This window comes from Olea europaea, chromosome 11 (assembly GCF_002742605.1).
Source record: "Olea europaea var. sylvestris chromosome 11, O_europaea_v1, whole genome shotgun sequence".
In the NCBI taxonomy this organism is placed as follows: Eukaryota; Viridiplantae; Streptophyta; class Magnoliopsida; order Lamiales; family Oleaceae; genus Olea; species Olea europaea.
This window is the reverse complement of record NC_036247.1, coordinates 5823777-5841954: the sequence shown is the minus strand read 5'-3', so window position 1 is coordinate 5841954 and position 18178 is coordinate 5823777. Positions and strand designations below refer to the sequence as shown.

The 18178-nt window shown below is 33.3% G+C and overlaps 1 protein-coding gene across 4 annotated transcripts; it reads left to right on the top strand.

Annotated features, from left to right (window-relative positions):
* The first annotated feature begins 9258 nt into the window (after window positions 1-9258).
* On the top strand, window positions 9259-18178 carry LOC111403120 (E3 ubiquitin-protein ligase RFWD3-like). 4 transcript variants are annotated; one of them, XM_023031511.1, is made up of 14 exons: window positions 9259-9816; window positions 9915-9987; window positions 10070-10159; window positions 10245-10289; window positions 11189-11269; window positions 11954-12050; window positions 12142-12200; window positions 12945-13055; window positions 13215-13351; window positions 13458-13497; window positions 14717-14779; window positions 14866-15059; window positions 16309-16799; window positions 17100-17184. In XM_023031511.1, exons 1-13 carry the CDS (start codon window positions 9380-9382, stop codon window positions 16796-16798), a joined length of 1917 nt encoding a protein of 638 aa, XP_022887279.1. In that variant the 5' UTR covers window positions 9259-9379; the 3' UTR covers window position 16799; window positions 17100-17184. The 4 variants fall into 4 exon arrangements, with proteins under 4 accessions (XP_022887279.1, XP_022887278.1, XP_022887277.1 ...); XM_023031510.1 differs by having other exon boundaries at window positions 17068-17171; XM_023031509.1 differs by lacking the exon at window positions 17100-17184 and adding an exon at window positions 17887-18178 and having other exon boundaries at window positions 9260-9816.

Below are 18178 nucleotides of genomic sequence, written 5' to 3'. Positions count from 1 at the left end.
TTCCTATGAGTTTTAGAGCGTTTTAATGTGTGTTTTGATCAAATTGAATGAAATAAGCAAAAGTAGGAAAAATTGAAGAAAAGTGCCAAATTGTAAGAGATCCAAAGTTCGGAGAGTAAAATGTAAATAATCAAAAGTTGTGCCGAACCTCGCAATGAAGATCCGAGAGTGCTATGAGTCAATTGGATAAAAAAAAAAGATGTCAAATTGATCAAATTTAATCAAAATATGATCACGAATCATGTTCCGGAGTTTTAGTCTCATCTTGAGACCCACTTTTGACACAGTAAACGATCGAATTGGAGAATGATGCCTGAAGTAAAGTTGTAATTCTTTGAGTTAACTTTCTAGCGCATTTTGAATCACCTCAATCAAATATCAGACAAAAAAGTTATGATAAAAATATTGAAAAATGCGCAGTGCAATCTTTCCACCTGAAGCGAGCGCCGTAGTGCCGCTACAGTGCGCACGAGGTGATGCCCATGCGGGAAAGGTTTTTTAATGTTTTTGGACTCTTTTCTTTGTCAAATTCAACCATATTTTGTCCAAAACTCCAACAATACTATAAATACAATATCAAAGACTTATTTTCTCATACAATTTAAGGGAGCAAATTATATAATTCAACCCTATAATTTAGGGAATTCGAGGGACCAAATTACACAATTCAAATGAGCAAAACATCAAAGAATTCAAGGAAGGCAAAGGAGAAGATTAAATATCTACAATCCTAGTTTTTTCTAGGATTATTCTCCTTGAACATAATGGGATCCCTTGTGGATCCCATTATGTACACCTAGCAACGTCATTTTTTCTATTCTCTTCACTGTCTTTTTATATGAATTTTAGTATTTTCATGGATTATATCATGAACTAAATTCATTATCTAGGGTTTGATGTAGTCTAACTCGAGATTATGACTTGATTTTGTTATTTTCATTCTATTTGCTTTTCCACTTATATTCAATAGTGTCATGAAATTAATGCTTTCAATTAATTAGGCACTAATTGAATGAATGGATGTTAGTCACTTATATTCTATTTGCTTTTCCACTTATATTCAATAGTGTCATGAAATTAATGCTTTCAATTAATTGGCCACTAATTGAATAAATAGATGTTAGCCATTTGTACTTGAGAGAGAGGAATTTATGCGGGATCATAGAATTGACACAACGTAGATTTTATAGGTTTCGAGAGAAAGTATAGGATCTATGAAGTTTACTCCATAAAAAAGTAACTTACCTGATAAATTCTTGATTTTAATTCGGAATAGAAGTATTGGGATCAAAATCTATGATCAGTTTCTAGCAGGCACTCGATAGATGTAAGATTCTTGCTTTTAAACATGAAAAATTTGACTAGAATAATTTGACTTAATAGAATTATAATTAATAGTTAGGTGAAATCATTCTCTAGAAATTTTCCACCCTGATTAAATTCATATAACTTGCGTACATTGAATTCGCACACATTCATCAAGTTCATTTAGTTAAAATCGTTGGTTTCAATTTTCATTCATCTAGATAAAATAAAGGTTACACAATTATAGTACGTGGAAGAAATTAAATTACAATCCCTGTGAGTTCGACATCTTAACTCCTTTATTATATTACAAAACTTGACACCTTACACTTGTAGTATAAATCACGTTATGAAAAACTCGTGACAATGTATTCAATCACTAACCGTCACATATATACCACGTAGGACGATTGCAATAATGAGCGATTTCAAATAGCATTACTCGGGTGAAAAATATATATTTCATCCATTGCAAAATTTGAATAATAAACCGAAGAAGGTTACAATTAGAGAATCAAGGATAAGAATGACATCAGGGTGCATGGTCAGTCATGACGTGGGCACCAATAATGTTGATTATTTTATTGTGATCATGGAAGTGTGGATTCTTTATGAAAATAAAGTTTTGGAATATTCCCAATAGGCAATGTCTTTTTCGGCTTTTGTTTCATATTAGTGCATACCTAAAAATATATTAGTAATTAATTATTACGGTATTGTTTTTTGAGAATTTAATTTTTTTTTAAAAATTGGTGCAAAATTTAAAATTAGTCACATAATTTTTTCTCAACGAATCTGTTGGATTTATTTTATGTATTTTTACTCACGATCTTAAGTTTGAATAAAAGAGAAGAATTATAACAAGTTAAAGTTTGCACAAAACTTCATCATGACATGACTTCTTATCAATATTTTAAAAATATGTCTCGACTTTGATTTGAAAAAAGTTAAAAGAGTCCGAAAAATAAATAAGTAAACAAATTTTTTGGACTATTTTCGAGTAAATTGATTGGTTTTGAGGCGGAATCGGCCTGAACACGTTAGTACTGTGGTTATTTCAACGAGTTATAGATTTCTAAATTTCCACGTATAATTAGATTAAATTTTTAACCGAATCCAATCTTTATGATTAAAGCAACAAACTTAGCTTTTGTTTATTATCATTTAACAAATTAAATCGTCTGCTACGGTAACATTATCCACCATACATTCACACAAACCAATAAAATTCTTTTAAATTTCAATCATACATTCTTAAAAAAAATACTGTTCAAAACTCTATATTTTATCCCGAAATGGGAGACCAAAAAGCTCTTATTCCAAGTCATATTAAATTGATTCATGCCCACCAAGTTCATTCCTATATAATGTGGAAATGACGTAGTTAAAGTCATTGTAATGTATTGGTAAAAAGAGATAATCAAGATTTAATAATGATAAATTAAGATTGATTAAGACCTCAAACTAAGCAACAACAATGAAGATGTAAATAAATAAATAATAAAAAAAAGGACCCATTTGCACTTATAATTTATTAGGGTTGAAAAGACTATGAATAGGTTGAAAAGACCACGAATAGGTTAAAACCAAATTGGAATAAAATTTGTTGGGTGGTCCACTAAGTTTTTAACCACATATAATAGATAAGTAATCATAATGTCATTATAACACAGTAATGAAAAATACATAGTGATAAGAACTTATCATTAATAATGAAAAATAAAAAATAAAAAATAAAAAAAAATCAACCAGATGTGCTTGGTGATTAACTTAATACGACTCTGATAACATGTTTTGATACATTAAACAAAATTGAAAAAGTAGAGGAAGATAGAATTGTCACACAAATTTTAGTTATTCTAAAGCAACAATCTAAAGGTAAAATCTATGTAAGTCCATCACTATAGTGTATGCAATTAAGCCCTTATTCGAGTCCTTATTTTGGGGTAAAATGTGTTTAAATAAGAAAAAAAATTAAGTTTACTTGTGAAATTATTTTATGAAAGAATGTGTAGTTGAAAATAAAAAATAGTTATTGGAAAAAATGGAACCCAAAACAAGGGCTAAAATAAGTTAGCAAATAATAATTGTAATAGATTTGTAGTAACTTTACACGTACTTTTTTAGATTTCTAGCAATAAAAAAAAAAGAAAAAGAAAAACGAAAGGAATTCTCAGAACCATAACACTAGAAAATGGATTAAAATAAGACTAAAATATTATTCAATTAAAATTAGAAAAAGGCGCATGTCCTCTGAAGTCTAGGTCCATATTGTTATATATTTATGGTATAAATATAAAATGTGAAAGAAATAATCAAATTAGATAAAATGCCAAAGTGGTGGGAAATGTAACATTTGTGTGGGACGTCAGGGGTTCGAGTCACTCCCCACGCAGATATTAAAATGTCTTGATTGGGGTCTTGGGCTTCTTTCTTGACTAAAATAAATGATTTTTTTAATTATTTAATGGATAAAATTAACCAGTATTTTCTGACTGTTTGTTTTTGTAACAACCCACTAACAGTCATTAAAATGCCCACTACTCGGTGATTAAAATTCTGAATTAATCTCTGATCACGGTGAAGACTGTTACTTCCATCCTGCCTATATAAATTCATATCTCGTTTTGGGAAAAATACATACAAAAAGAAAATAGAAAAATCCTCTTGTATCAATCCTTCATTTTTATATTCTGATTTTTTTATATTTGGATTTTTACATATATTTTGGAGTACAATTGAGAGTTTTGAAAAAATCATTCGTGATTGCTGCATAAGTGGTTTACGATCGTTGTATCCTGGGAGTGATTGTCCACGGAGGTCGCAGCAATTATCGACTGACAATTTCACTTTAGGATATCGTGCTGTCACGAGATTCGATCGGACGATAAGTCTTATATATTTCTGCATTTTATTGTTCTGAACATTACTGTAACTAGTTATTATTCCAACACATATTAAGTAGGCAATCGATTTATTTTGATAGTTTTTTCTACAACTTACCCATGTACGGTATACTAATACGCCTAATGTCTAAACTCTCCCAATTTCAGTCTTTTTCGACCTTTTAGAATATTGTGTTAAGTCGTTTATTATCAATTAATTAATCAATTTTGCTATTTTACCAGATAGAATCGACCCTTTTCAGTATGTGGGTCATCATGCAGGACCCACTTGTATAAAAAAATTGACCAAAATTCCACGCACCCCCAATGATGTAAGTGGTTGGTCGATAGGGGTCTGAACCCATACGTACTTCAAGCTTCATCCGTAATTAATACAATGTCAAATGATGGAGAATTTAATTATTAATTTATAGCTTGCCAAGGCTTGATTAACTTGATATCACATTCTCTTGTACAGCGTTACATTAATAAGCATCAAATCAACATGTTGTGACATACTTTTCTCTAAATTGAATTAGTAAATTTTAGACTGGAATTAATGGACACGTGACATACTAATCAACCAAACTTCCAAGATGAAACAAATACTTTAAATTTCTACAATTCTTTAATCTTCATGTTCGATTTACGTAATATAGAGAATAAAGTTACTTGTACAAAATTTTATGTACATAATAGTATCCATACATTCACATGAGTGGAGAGCCCCCAAGCACTACCATAGTATAGAAATTCAGGTCACAAGGCAAGTACGGCGGAATATTTCTCTAACAAAGTATTAAATTTTTAGAACTTTTACGTCGTTTTGTTAAAGGTTCGAAATGACACGATTTATTGATTTCATTGAAAAATTGCACGGGGCAAAATGTAAATATCCACCAAAATATCTTGTCCCATTAGAAGGTAGCAAGACTAGCCAGGCTATTGGTACAACACACTACATCAACCAAGATTTTTACAAGGTAGATTTTTTATATGATAATCAATAGTATTGTTTCTTGGACATATTAAAGCATGACAGAGGAGTTAATAATTCAAGTGGCCACTGAACTTTGCAAGAAGCTTTTACGGGATCATTAAAATTTGTAAAGGTTTCCACGGGTTACTGAACGTTAAAAATCTTTCCATTCATCACTAAACTTTGCTTGAGAAACTTTTTGCAAAGTTCTGTAACCCCGTGATTTTTTTTATTTTTTTTGCAAAATTTAGTGATGAATGGATTGATTTTTAAAGCCCGTGTAAACCTTTTGCACAATTTGGCGATGATTTGGGTGATTTTCTAAGTTCAGTGACCTCGTAATAATTTTTTACAAATTTTAGTGACTATTTGAGTTCTTAACCCCATGATAAAGACTCACAACTTGCAAATATGTTTGGTATAATAGTCGCTAGTGATGGGCAGATCAAAGATTGTGACAGCCCACAACCGGTAAATTTTATAAAGTTGATTTCGTAAATTTATTTTTCATTCTTGTTTTAATTTTAATGGTGTGAATGTATTAACGGTAACAATTAGCAACTATTGATAAGTGAAAGTCGCTAGTGTCAATGTAGAGTAATGCTGCTACTCGTTAGTAGTGATCATTATCCGTTGGAGGTGGGGCAGCGGATCCCCTTATTTATTGTGTAATAGAGTTACGGTAATGATAATTTTACCAAATTTTCCACTCACATAATCATGTGTTAAAAAACCAGCAAGCCCAACTAGGAAAGTATTGTGGATATGTAATTATCACGAGTTGACGTAATTATAAGATGTTTAATTTCATTATTCTTTTAATAAAAATAGTGTTAGATCAAATTGACCAATAACTAAATCAAATGTTTACTTAGTAATTGTAATGAAAAATAGCCACTCAAGCTAGAATTAGAGTCAAATTGTGGGAAAGTTTGAAAGAAGAAAAGGCGTCTAAAAAGTATTCCACAAAATCGGCTCCTCCACCACGACGTGCAAATAGTCTATGAAATGTATTCAAATTGGATTTTGAAAGCACCTCTAAACTTTTAATATTTCATTATTAAAAAAATTTCTTTAATTTGAAATATCAAAAAAATTTCTTTAATTTGAGCTTTAAATTACTCCAAGATAGAACACACACACACACACACACACATATATAGCGTTCCTCCTACACATGGATTTGATAAGTATTTTTGACAAATAATCGTTATTTTTAGATTAAGCAAATCCAACGATCAATGTGTATTTTAATAGGATCATGAGAGATTTAGTTATAATCACTTGAGATCCATGAGTTATTAACCGTTGGATTTGCTTAATTTAAAGATCATGATTATTTGTCAAATTCATGTGTAGGAGGAACGCTTTCCCATATATATATCGAGTTCTAACTATTGATACACATCATCTACGAACTTAATCGCTGATCACATCTCTATCGTTATAATTGCGTACTTTGATTAACTACTTGTGTGCATTCACGCACGTGTATATTTTGATATTTCTTCTTTTTAAATTTCCAACCAATTTTAAACACAATAAAATCCAGATTTGGGTGGAATAAGGGAAAGTTTGACGAAAATGTGATTGGGGGACCAAGAGAAAACACTTGTCAAGTTGTGACTTATGGGATTGAGGATAAAATAAAGGTAACCTCATAATAGTGAATGGACTACGATTCCAGCTTAACATATTAGCACTTAGATATTTTTCTCTTATCATTGCTATTTTGACAATGAAATTTTATGGGTGCACTACAAGTTCATTAGAAATGAATAAGATCGCTAATTTCTTATCTTAATTTCTCTAACTCGTCGAGTTCCCTCAGAGCCATTGAGATGAGTATTCTGTTGTAAATTTTAGGGTCCCACCTTCGTAAGATTAGTCGAAGTGCGCGTAAGTTGGCCCCAAACACCCACGGTCATCAAAAAACAAAAATAAAAAAATAAAAAGTAAAGAATTTCTCCAACTCCAAAGATATTCAAAATAAATCTTAATGTATATAGATAAAATTAGTCAATTTAAACAAATTTGTGTTTCTATTTGTTTCTCCTTGATTTCATTGATCCTTTGATATAGGAGAGTTGTGATTTACGATTTTGAATGTTCATTCTATTGAAAATTGACAGGAGGCAACATCATACACTCTTTGATATTTTTGTTAGCTTTGATTGAAAGTTAAAAGAATTAAGCGGTTTAATTTCTCGTTTCTATTTCACTTTAGAGTTATACCTCTCATAAGAAATAAAAAACAAAAAAAATTGCAAGGAGAAATGGTAACTCAGTTTTCTTCATTCAACCTTCGGTGAATATTTATTCAATCTTACGAAAAGGAATAAAAAGCCTAACTCATTCTTCTTCTAATCATTAAGAGACAAATAAGAATACAAAAAATATATAAATAAATTAACAAAATCGTTCACTTATCATTGACTCTTTCCAAAATCATAAATCCTTTTGGTATTGACTCCGTCGACTTGATTCTTCTACCAGTGTTAAGACCAATTGCCTTTCAATTATCATTTAACCGATGGAGTAAAACTAAGGGAAATACTAAGTGTGCATCACTTTTTGTACACTATTGTTTATAGCCCTCTCATAAGGGTGGGATTCATGATTATTTTAATCATGGGCTCCACTCATTGTATGTGAGAGGGCTGTAAATAAAGCTGTCAAAATTATTGTAATTGTAGCACTTTTCTAAAGCTAATTCTTAGACTAGGCTAACCTAACTCATCTATGAGAAAGCAAAACTCAAGTCTTGAATGGCAACTGCAAATTTCAATCCATGAAGATAATCTTGATTAATAACAAGAAAAACTAAATAAAATCAATTTCACATTTTTTTTTCGGGGGACATTTTTAAGTTACAATTCAATATCCTATATTATTCCGAATTCAGTCACAAGGTCGAGTATACGCCTAAGAAACCCATTTTGTTCCAAATTCACCAAGCACAAGGGTTAACATTCAAAGGGGCCTCACAGGCCCAATATGGTGAGCACTGTTGACGTCATCAACTGTGCTGGACCAGAAGCCCAACTAATCCTGGACTCAATTCAGGGCTCGTTTGGTAGGGATTTTGAGAATTGATTTTTTGACCATTAGAAGAAAAGTGGGGTCCACATGTGAGAGAAGAAGTAAAAAATTAAGGCTTGAATAGTAAAATAACGGTCAAAAAATCAATTTTTTGGGGCAAAAAATCCCTACCAAACGGGGCCTCAATCTAAGAAATTAAGGGTAGTTTGGTACTGCTTAATTAGTCATATAAGCTGGTCAAACATAATTATTTATACATTTCATAAAATCCACAACTTACTTATTCAGTTATTGTTCACACCATTTTGTAAGTCTCACTACTTATGAGCAATACCAAACATTACTAAGTGCCGTGGCAAATGGACACACAGGAGAGGGAAGGAAAACCTAAAAATCACAACGCTTTCGGACTTTTGGGGCTATAAATGTCAGACGTACAAGGGCTAAGGAATGAAATTAAATTAGTTAAATGTAGTTTTTTTTTTCTCAAAATAAAATGATTTATTTGTAGATGAGTAATTCGAAAATATATAAGCTAATGAATACAAAACATTAAGGCCCTGTTTGATAGAGCAACTTTTCTGTGGAAAATGGATTTTCCACCATTTTTTGGGTGTTTGATTGCACAAATTTCTAGGTAATTCATTTTCCACCTCATCCCAACACGTGACTGGTTTTCTTTGATTTGGTGGAATTTCATTTCTCATGGTTTTAGTGAGAATTCATTTTTCAGGTTTTTTTTTTTGACAATGAAAATAAATTCTATTCATAATTGTAAAAAAATCTATCTATTTAATTGACAATTTTTATGTAAAATAAAGTTAAACGAACACGAAAAAATTCAAAATTTCAACATTTTTAAAGTAAAAAATTATACCAATCAAACATATTTAATTGACAATTATCAAAAAAATAAATTATAAACAATTCAATTACCTAAAATTCGTTTTCATTCCATTCAAATTCCGTTATTGTAATCAAAGGGGCCTAATTGTCTATTGATCCTTAAATTTATCACATTGTGCAGTATTCTCTCTTCCTCTGACACAGAATAACTTTTTGTATTCCAATTTGGTCATTCCCGCTTTCGAACTTTGCTCCGTCCCTCCAATTTTTATTTTCATGCCCTAATTTCAAACCCCAATTCCGTGGACAAAAATTCTTAACTATGGCGGATCCAGACTACTTAGCGTACCTATCATTCCTTACGGAGAGGAGAATTAGCCCATCAGGACTCAGTGAATACTTGCACGCAGAAGACGGTGATGATGAAATGGACATCGATTTCATCGGAATGCCGCCAAGTGATGGTCCTAATTCTGCTTCCGTTGCGAGGTCGTCTCAAGAGTCTGTAGATATTGACGATTCGGCTGTTGAGAGCGACAACGTCGTAGTGGTGGAGGACGAGGACGAGGACGAGGATGGAAGTAATGAGAGAAGGAACTATAATAATAGTGAAGGTGGTGAAATGTCATCGTCCAAGGATAATAAAGACGAAGAAGAAAAGGTAGACGCGGAAGAGGAATTGAACAGAGATGAAATTGACGGCTTAATTTGCTCCATTTGCTTCGAGGCTTGGTCATCTGGCGGTGACCATCGGGTCTGGTTAGTATTTTATGTTACTGTACTGTACTATACTCTTCTCTTTTCTCGTTTAATATATAGTTGCTTAATTCATTTTTACTGTCTGTTTTTAATTTTAGTTGTCTTCCATGTGGGCATATCTATGGTTTGGCTTGCATTAAGAAATGGTTGCAGGGTCGAGGCTCAGGCAAGGTAAGTTATATTTAATCGTCCACTTTTAGTTCTTGTTTTTTTCCTTTAACTCAAAATGGTTCCCAGTTTCCTCTGTTTTCAGTGTCCACAATGCAAAAAGAAATGCTCGATGAAAAGTATTCGAGTACTTTATGCATCTCGGATCGTTGCTCTTGATGTGAAGTTACAAAAGGTGATACTTTGATTCAGGTTTTTGCTAGAGAAAGTCTTTATTTTTATTTTTAAATTTAATTTTCTTAGTTTATTTTGTTCTGCAGAAAGTTCGGTCTCTTGAAGCTAAATGTTCTTCTTTTAAGGAAAAGGTAAAAAAAAAAAAAAAAGCTTTTGTGGATTTTATATGTACTTTCTATGCAAGGAGCATTGAAATAAGGCTTGCATTTGACTCATTGTAACGATTGCTTACCAAGACGAATGCCCCAAAGTTTTTTCTGCTGTTGATTGCGGAATGTTAATATACTTGATCATTAGCTATTGTTGCTCAGATCTTGGCTTATGGGATTGGGGAATATTTTACTTGTATCTGACGCCAATATACACGTGAAGCTTCTATCAAGTGGAGTCCATTTCTAGCATTTAAGTGACAACTACTAATAATTAGATGATCTTTACTTAAACTTTATCTAATCTTCTTCTGTTGTATGTATTTGTCGGAAGATTGTCTGGCTAGTACTTGTGCTTTTGTGACAATTTTTATCATTCCTTGTCTCATTTATGTTAGACTCGTTGTTTGTTAACTCTTAATGTGAACTTTTAATTTCTTATCAGGAGGGTTATATAAAATCCTTCCCTTTGTTCTAACACATCTGACCATGAATTGTAATTTGTTGTCCTGGGTCTCTTTTATTGCCCTGCCACTTTCAAATTTGATGATCAGTTTTGCTAATTTCCATCATTTTAATTTCGATGGATGCATCCTTGATCTGCTTTTAAATGGAACCTTATCGTATTTATGAACACCAGTTCTAAATGTTTTCTTATTATCAACATGAGGTGCTCGATGGCTTTTGACTTCAACTTTTTCAGCCCTGGCTATGCTATGGTGATCTGTTGCCATAATCATACTGAGATATGGACTTGAAATCATAACTGAAACATTTGAGCGAATTGGATTTTCCCTCCTTGAAAGTTTTGTTGTCATTATTTTTACCCCCGAGTGTCTATGTTGCTTTCTGTTTATTTCCTTGATGAATTATGCTTGCAGAGCGATGACTTGTCTGCAAAGAGAGTTGAATGGCGGAAGAAAGAAGCTGATTTGTGCATGGAAGTGCACTATCTCAAAGAGGCATGTGCATTTTATTTTTGTTAACTTTTAATCAATTACCTGGTGATCCTACTTTTTTTGGGGTGGAGGGTGGGTTCGGGTGTTAAATTTTTTTTTCTAATTTTCATGTCCTTGAGCTTCTTTCCTTGTGGCTTCTTATGTCATGCATATATAGCACTGTCAATATATTTGCTACAGCTTAGTGTCACTATTGTGGGGCAGGACGCTTAATTTATGGTTGATATTGAAAATATCCTGTTGATCCTGTTAGATGGGCTGTCTTTGATCATTTTGTATGTTTAAGATTTTCATTTACTAAACATTAATCATCAAGCATTATTTATGCCGTGTAATAATTTAAACTTGAGCCCATGAGGTAGATGGTACCTGTGCAATTATCATGTGCATTTGCATAGTTGAATTCATAATTCATAGACCAGGCTGTTGTTCGGACTCTTTTGCTTCTACTGTTATTTTCATTTATCAGTTTGTTATTTTTTTCTTAACCAATACTTCTTGTTATTAGAGAAATTCAACGAGATATTAGGCCTTGGCATACTAAGAACTCATCATCGAGTAGTATAACTATCTTAAATACAAATTTTTGGTTTGAGAGAATTTTTTATTACCAATAGCTTTACATAGTCATTATTGTTATCTTTCACATTTGACATTCCGGATCTTTGAAAAACTCTGGTCTAGCAGAGGACACGCCACTTGGAGGGTCTACTAGAAAGTGCACAATCCAGGCCATTAGGATCATCCATGGCTAGGTGGGGTTGTCGAGGAGAAGCTGGTCTGGGTAATCATTTGTCTAAAAAACTTAAATTGTTGGATGGTATATTTTAGTCCCGTCTCCTTTCGTGGAATTTTAAACTTCGTGTTTTTTGTAGGAGACGATGTTGAAAAAGAGTTTCACCAACAAGGATCTTCAATTAGTTTTATGTTGCAGGTTTGAATTCTTCAGAGCTCTTAAATTATTATAATTTGTTAGAAATGTAGCCTGTATTTTGCGCTGTCTGAATTTTTTTTATAACTGATCAGGGTTTAGAAGAGAGTGTGTGTGTGTGTATTTAGCTTATGGTAAGCAACATTGACATGACATATCAAATAATTGGTGGATTATTTAATTTCTGTCCTCATCATGAACTTATCCACCAATTAATTGATGTGCGAAGCAACTGTGATCACTGATCAGTGGATCATTTCATTCTATATATGTCTACAGAGAGAGAGAGAGAGATTACTTAGTAAAATCTGTACATCTTTTTGAATGAATTAAAGTACTATTTGTTATAGTCCTCTTACAGTTATGTATCGTTATCCAGCAGAAAGAAAAAGAACATTTCAACATTTGAAAAAGGTAAAACCAAATTAAGTGGTGATTTCCAATAATTTAAGGCTCTTATCTTAGAAAACATTAGGCACAAAGGATTTCCTTTTCAAATTGACAGGATGGTGCCTGGGAGGAGTTTAGGTTGAATGTTTTAGTGTCTTATTCTTAACATTGCTGATATCAAGTCAATCATACTGGATTGGTTGTCTTTATATCGTTTGTGTTATTGTGTTAAAGACAATCATTTCTAGTTCTCCTCTCGTTATATATTTTTTTGGCATGACTTAAGAGTTTATTTAATGGAAGCATTATTTAGTAGGCTAGTTAAGTTTTTAAGTGCATGCCTGTAATTTTTTGAAGAAAGACATACAAGTAGATGGTGCCCGTATCTTCGATGTTGATACATCCAGTCAGATTTTGATAATTGCTCGAAGGCTATCAGGAATGGGGACAATGAATGTGCTTACTAAGGTAAAAGTTATTTCGGCCTTCTGAAACTTGATTCAATAGCCTCTAGTATGCTTGGTTATTGATGAATTTCCCAAGCCTAAAATATGATGTGCATTTATCAATTGCCTATATTTGTTATATAAACATCTATTTAACTTCTTGTACTTGTGCGTTTTACAGATGAGCTTGATACCTTCGCATGAAAAAGAGGACATTCATCTCCCTGTGGGATTTAAAGCTGTCAAGGACCTACGGGTTTCTCCTCATGCTAGAATTGTGCTATTGGCTTCCTTAGGGAAGAAATTATCAGTGGTTAGGTGGAGCTCTCACTTTCTCCTCAAACACCAGAAAAGGGTGACTCTTCCAGCATTTATTATGTGCTTTTCTCACTGAAGTATATGACTCATTGTTCTTTGGTTTCAGCACACAAAGCAATAATACTGTTCTTACTTATGATTTACAGGTAATAATTCTTTGCCTTGTATCTTTTTTATTGTTTTTCAGTCTGATTACATACGTTTGAATGTTAGACAGAAGCTCTTACATGTCTTGTATCTACTACTTCAATTCTATGTTGAATGATGAATGAGTTCTATTAAGGATTTTAAATTCTATGTCAGAATTGTTGATGTAAAGATGAGGAAATAAGAAATTGACATAAAGATATGCCCAGAATATTATATTATGTGAATGAGTGGTTGAAAATGAATATATAGAAAACAAGTTTTTTGAAATAAAGGATGTCAAACAACGGCCTAGTTTGGTCTGATCCAAAAAACCAGGCTGGTGGTTTGGTTTTCTGAGCTAGGATTTTAGGAACTTTCAACAATTGGACATCCGTGACGGCCCTAGATTGAACTCAGTCACCCTCAATGTTAAATGGACTGGTTCAAGGCCATAATATGGCTGGTCTGGTTAGGATTTAACTGGTTCAAGGCCATAATATGGCTGGTCTGGTTAATCCTAACCAAACCAGCCCGATTGCCATCCTCTTAGTGTATGCTGTGGTCGGGGAAACTATTGTAGGACATAAATGTGCATCATGAGAAGATATGGTCAATTAGGTTTGATTGAAAAATCAACTGAAGTAAAAAGGCTTGAAGGGAGTTGGGGTTGGACAGCAAGCACCTGTGCTTTATGATGAAGAATGTGGAGGAATAATTGCAGTGTTTTCTTAGGCCTGTGAATGCACACTGATGGAGAACTTTTCCATGTATGCGGTGGCTGATGGGCAAAAGTTAAAGAATAGTAGATAAGAACTGGAACTTTTCGGAGTTTCATTTGAAACTGAAATTTTACGTTGCAGATCTTAGTTGGGACTGTTTGACATTTTATACAATTGAGGAGAAACATTTGGGGAGGTAGAGCAATATCATTTGGAGCACATTAAAACCTACCTTGTTGTGTGGTATTTTACTTTATGGATATAGATTAAACTGATTTTTATTTCCTTGTGTTTTGTTATTAATGGATTGTGTTATCATCGATTTAGACCTATTTCTGATTTTTTACCGTCAAGCAGGAGAAAAGAAGTAAACTAAATAGAAGAATTGTTGATCAGAATCTTGTAAACTTTAATTAGTATCCTTTTTTTTTTTTTTTTGGTGGGTGACGACACTATTACAAATAAGAAGTGGCATCTTATTAGTAGAACAGGATACTAATTGACGTTGGATTTTCAGGCGGCTGCATGGTCATGTTCCTGGGATCTCAGCAACTCACATTATATCTATGCAGGATTACAGGTTTGAATGATGTGCTTGTTTCCCTTGATTTGCATTGTTGCTGTTTTATTTGTACCTTATATACTCTAGTGTTCAAAATTTTACAGAATGGCATGGTAGTGCAGTTTGACATGCGTCAAACCATGAGGCCTGTGGAATCCATTACTGGGTTGACGGACAGCCCAATTCATACTGTGCACTCTCTTTCTGCAGATTCAACTGTCAGCTGTGGTGTTAAAGGTGTCCTTACTGCCTCGTCAGTTGGTTTATGTCATTGGGATTTTGGTAGAAGTGGAGGAAGGTAGTTTTTGTTTTCTTTAAATCATGCTGTACACTGTTCGTTTGGTCCTGTAGATTTGAATCCTAAGAGTTAAAGACATTCTTGGATTGGAAGGGATTGAAGAGAACAATTTTTTGATAGTCCTCTCTTCCTTTCCTTTTTTTAATCTATATGAGATCAAAGTGATTGCAATCTAGTATTTCCAAGGAGTTTTGATGATTTTTTCGTTAGAGCTTATCTTTGATTTTCTGTTGGGAAGTAGAGAAAGCGCTGTTTTCTCAGTTAGTAGTTCGAAAGAATTCTATTTTCTCTATAAGTTGTTTTAGAAGGAATTGTTGTTTGTTTGACATAGGGCAGAAGTGTTGCTTGAAATCTAGAACCTTGGCAAGCACACACCCTGAACCTCTTTTATCTTGTTTTTCACCAATGTTATCTTTGGGCAGATTGATTAGGGCTGAAGTCATTTTCTTTAAGTACATGACAGGGGCACATTTTAATTCTTCCTTCTATTTGGATGTATAGATAATAAAAGAAAACTATACAGTGTTTTCTTCCTTTCCTTCATTTTGGAGAATATTTTTTCAAGTTTTGTTTTTGTTTGCGCATGCCTAGGAAATTGCATTATTAATATCTTTCAGCCATTCTTTCTTTCTTTCTATTTGCTTTGTACAATTATAAAAAGGAGGAAAAGGTACAAAAAGAAGGAACATGATAGAACAACTGTGTATATTGAGATGGGGCTCTTTTGTTTCCCAGAAGCTATTCATTCCTTAAATGCATCTGGTGTTAAAGGGAATATGGCATTGCTAAAGGAGTTACTTTAATACACAACATCGAATCTTGTTGAAGTTTCTGCTCTTTAAAAAATTTGTTGTCCCATTTTAGTTTCAATATAATACAGCTTGAATAATTTGAGTTAAATGGGGTAATTGAACTTTCTGCATATTCTGAGCAGCCTTCGAGAACCTTTATGAGTTGAATGATTGGAGTGAGGCATTGTGTGTATGGCAATGAAAGGGTTCTTAAGTTTTATTTGTTTATTTCCTGCCTGTCCTGTTTTCATCCTAGTCACCAGTCTCCTTATTGCGACATATCAGTACAAAGATATCTGTGTGCAAGATGGCGTTTTTGCAATGTTTGAAAAAGTTCTGCTCTCTTTTATTGATTCCTCCTAGACTGGGTGCTTTGGAGCACACAGACTAGCACAAGTATCACAGATTTTATTTAAGGATAGGATTCCTATACATTTTCATTTTAATCTTTATCGCAGGCCATATTTAATTCCAGAATCAGAGAATCAAGGAGTTTGCATATCTCTTGCTTATGGTCCCTCTAGAGATGACATTGTTGCTTCATTTCGTCCTAAAATTGAGTTTTCTGGTGATTTGACTATTTCTCAACCTACACTTAGTGCTTCTACTTCTATTTCTGGGGAAGGGGTACGGGGATCTCATGTCCTTTACAAGAGAGTGGGTGGCAGATATGAAAAATTAGGAGCGACTTGTGCCAATGTGAGTGGTATCCGACTGCCGAAATCTGCAATCGTAGATGGAGTGTCTCAGAACCCTTTGTTTGCTTCTGCGGATGAAGTAACAAGTGAATTGGTGTTGCAAGATTTACCGTCTTTGACAGTTGTTCAGCATCTTCGATCTCGAAAATATCCTATTCGGGACATGAAATATGCAAGTATTTTAAACTCAGGACTACTTAGCTGCTTGGCCGAGGATTCATTGCAACTATTCTCAACTAAACTCCTCTGAGGTAATATTGCCAGAGCTCTTATCATGTGCATTTTAGTACTATTATGCTGCATGCATTGCTTATTATTCTTAAGTAAAATTATTTTGCTCGGTTTTTAGAACTCTGTCTCTCTATATATATATATATTTACGGAAATGATCCCCTAAGAACCAATGTTTAGCTTATGTTAAGTACCGATGACATAGCACACCATTTAATTGGTGAATTATTAAATTCATGTGATCTATTATTAACTTATTCACCAATTAAATGTTGTGTCGCTCTTCAGTTATTGGTGGCCTGTTTATTCTCTTTCTGCAGCTGGGTGATTTTGATTGGTTTCTTCCTTTATCATTCGAGGCTTTACCGTGGAAATTTCATCGATGAAGTTTCAGTTGAAGACCCACCCACATACATTCCCCAAAAGTTGCGTACAGGTTATCTGATCATCCACTCCCAAAAGTTAATTAGAAAGATCCTGCCAACCACCTCTGTTTTCCCTAGGTCTTCAAGTCTCATAGTCAGACCGCTCATTGCAATATGATATCAAGATTCAGTACTGAGANCAACCACCTCTGTTTTCCCTAGGTCTTCAAGTCTCATAGTCAGACCGCTCATTGCAATATGATATCAAGATTCAGTACTGAGAGACGTGTCTGCTTAGTATATTGTTTTTGTGTAATTATTTCTCTGGAAATTGACAGGATCCTTGTTTATTAGAAATTACACATCGGTTTTACGTGATCATATTATTGTATAATAGATTTCCATTAACCCTTTTGATCCTATCCTACCAAGATTTTTGTATGCTCTACTAGGCACCAAGTCCTATATCCCATAAATACTTGAGATCCAACATTATGTGTACCTGTTGAATTCTGCCAAGGAGGATTGAACAAATGTTATTGAAAATAACAGACATGAGACTTCTATTCTGCTAATCTACTTGCCTACTCTATGAGCAAAAGACTCAAGTGGAGTCTTGTAAGCAAATAATGTTGAGCTACTTGAGATGGATTTTTGTAAACGTAGAGGGGGAAATCGTAATGTTCAATTAAACCTGAGAAAATATACTGCCTTTTTATCTTGTTATATTGTTTGTTTGCAGGTTCAGGTGGGCATCTAAACAAGTTATTGAGTTACATCTGTACATTAATTTTTTTTGGCGGGCGGTGGACACTGCAACTCAATTTCGCAGCTGTACATATCAAGCTTGCTTGTAGCAATTAGTAAGATGTTTAAGATTTTTTTTATTTTTTTTAATCTTAATATGTTATTCATGCCAAAAATTTCATTTATTGACGGAGAGTGTTACTAGTTGATAAGAGACATCTCTATTATTGAGTCAAAATTTGAAAGCAAAAGGTTTAAAGGTGATATTTTATTGTTTGAATCAGTTA

Coding starts and splice junctions, on each gene's coding strand:
- LOC111403120 (XM_023031509.1), top strand. CDS start 9,380: ATGGCGGATCCAGACTACTTAGCGTACCTATCATTCCTTACGGAGAGG. Junction 10,160..10,244: donor TTGATGTGAAGTTACAAAAG/GTGATACTTTGA, acceptor TTTGTTCTGCAG/AAAGTTCGGTCTCTTGAAGC. Junction 14,780..14,865: donor ATATCTATGCAGGATTACAG/GTTTGAATGATG, acceptor AAAATTTTACAG/AATGGCATGGTAGTGCAGTT.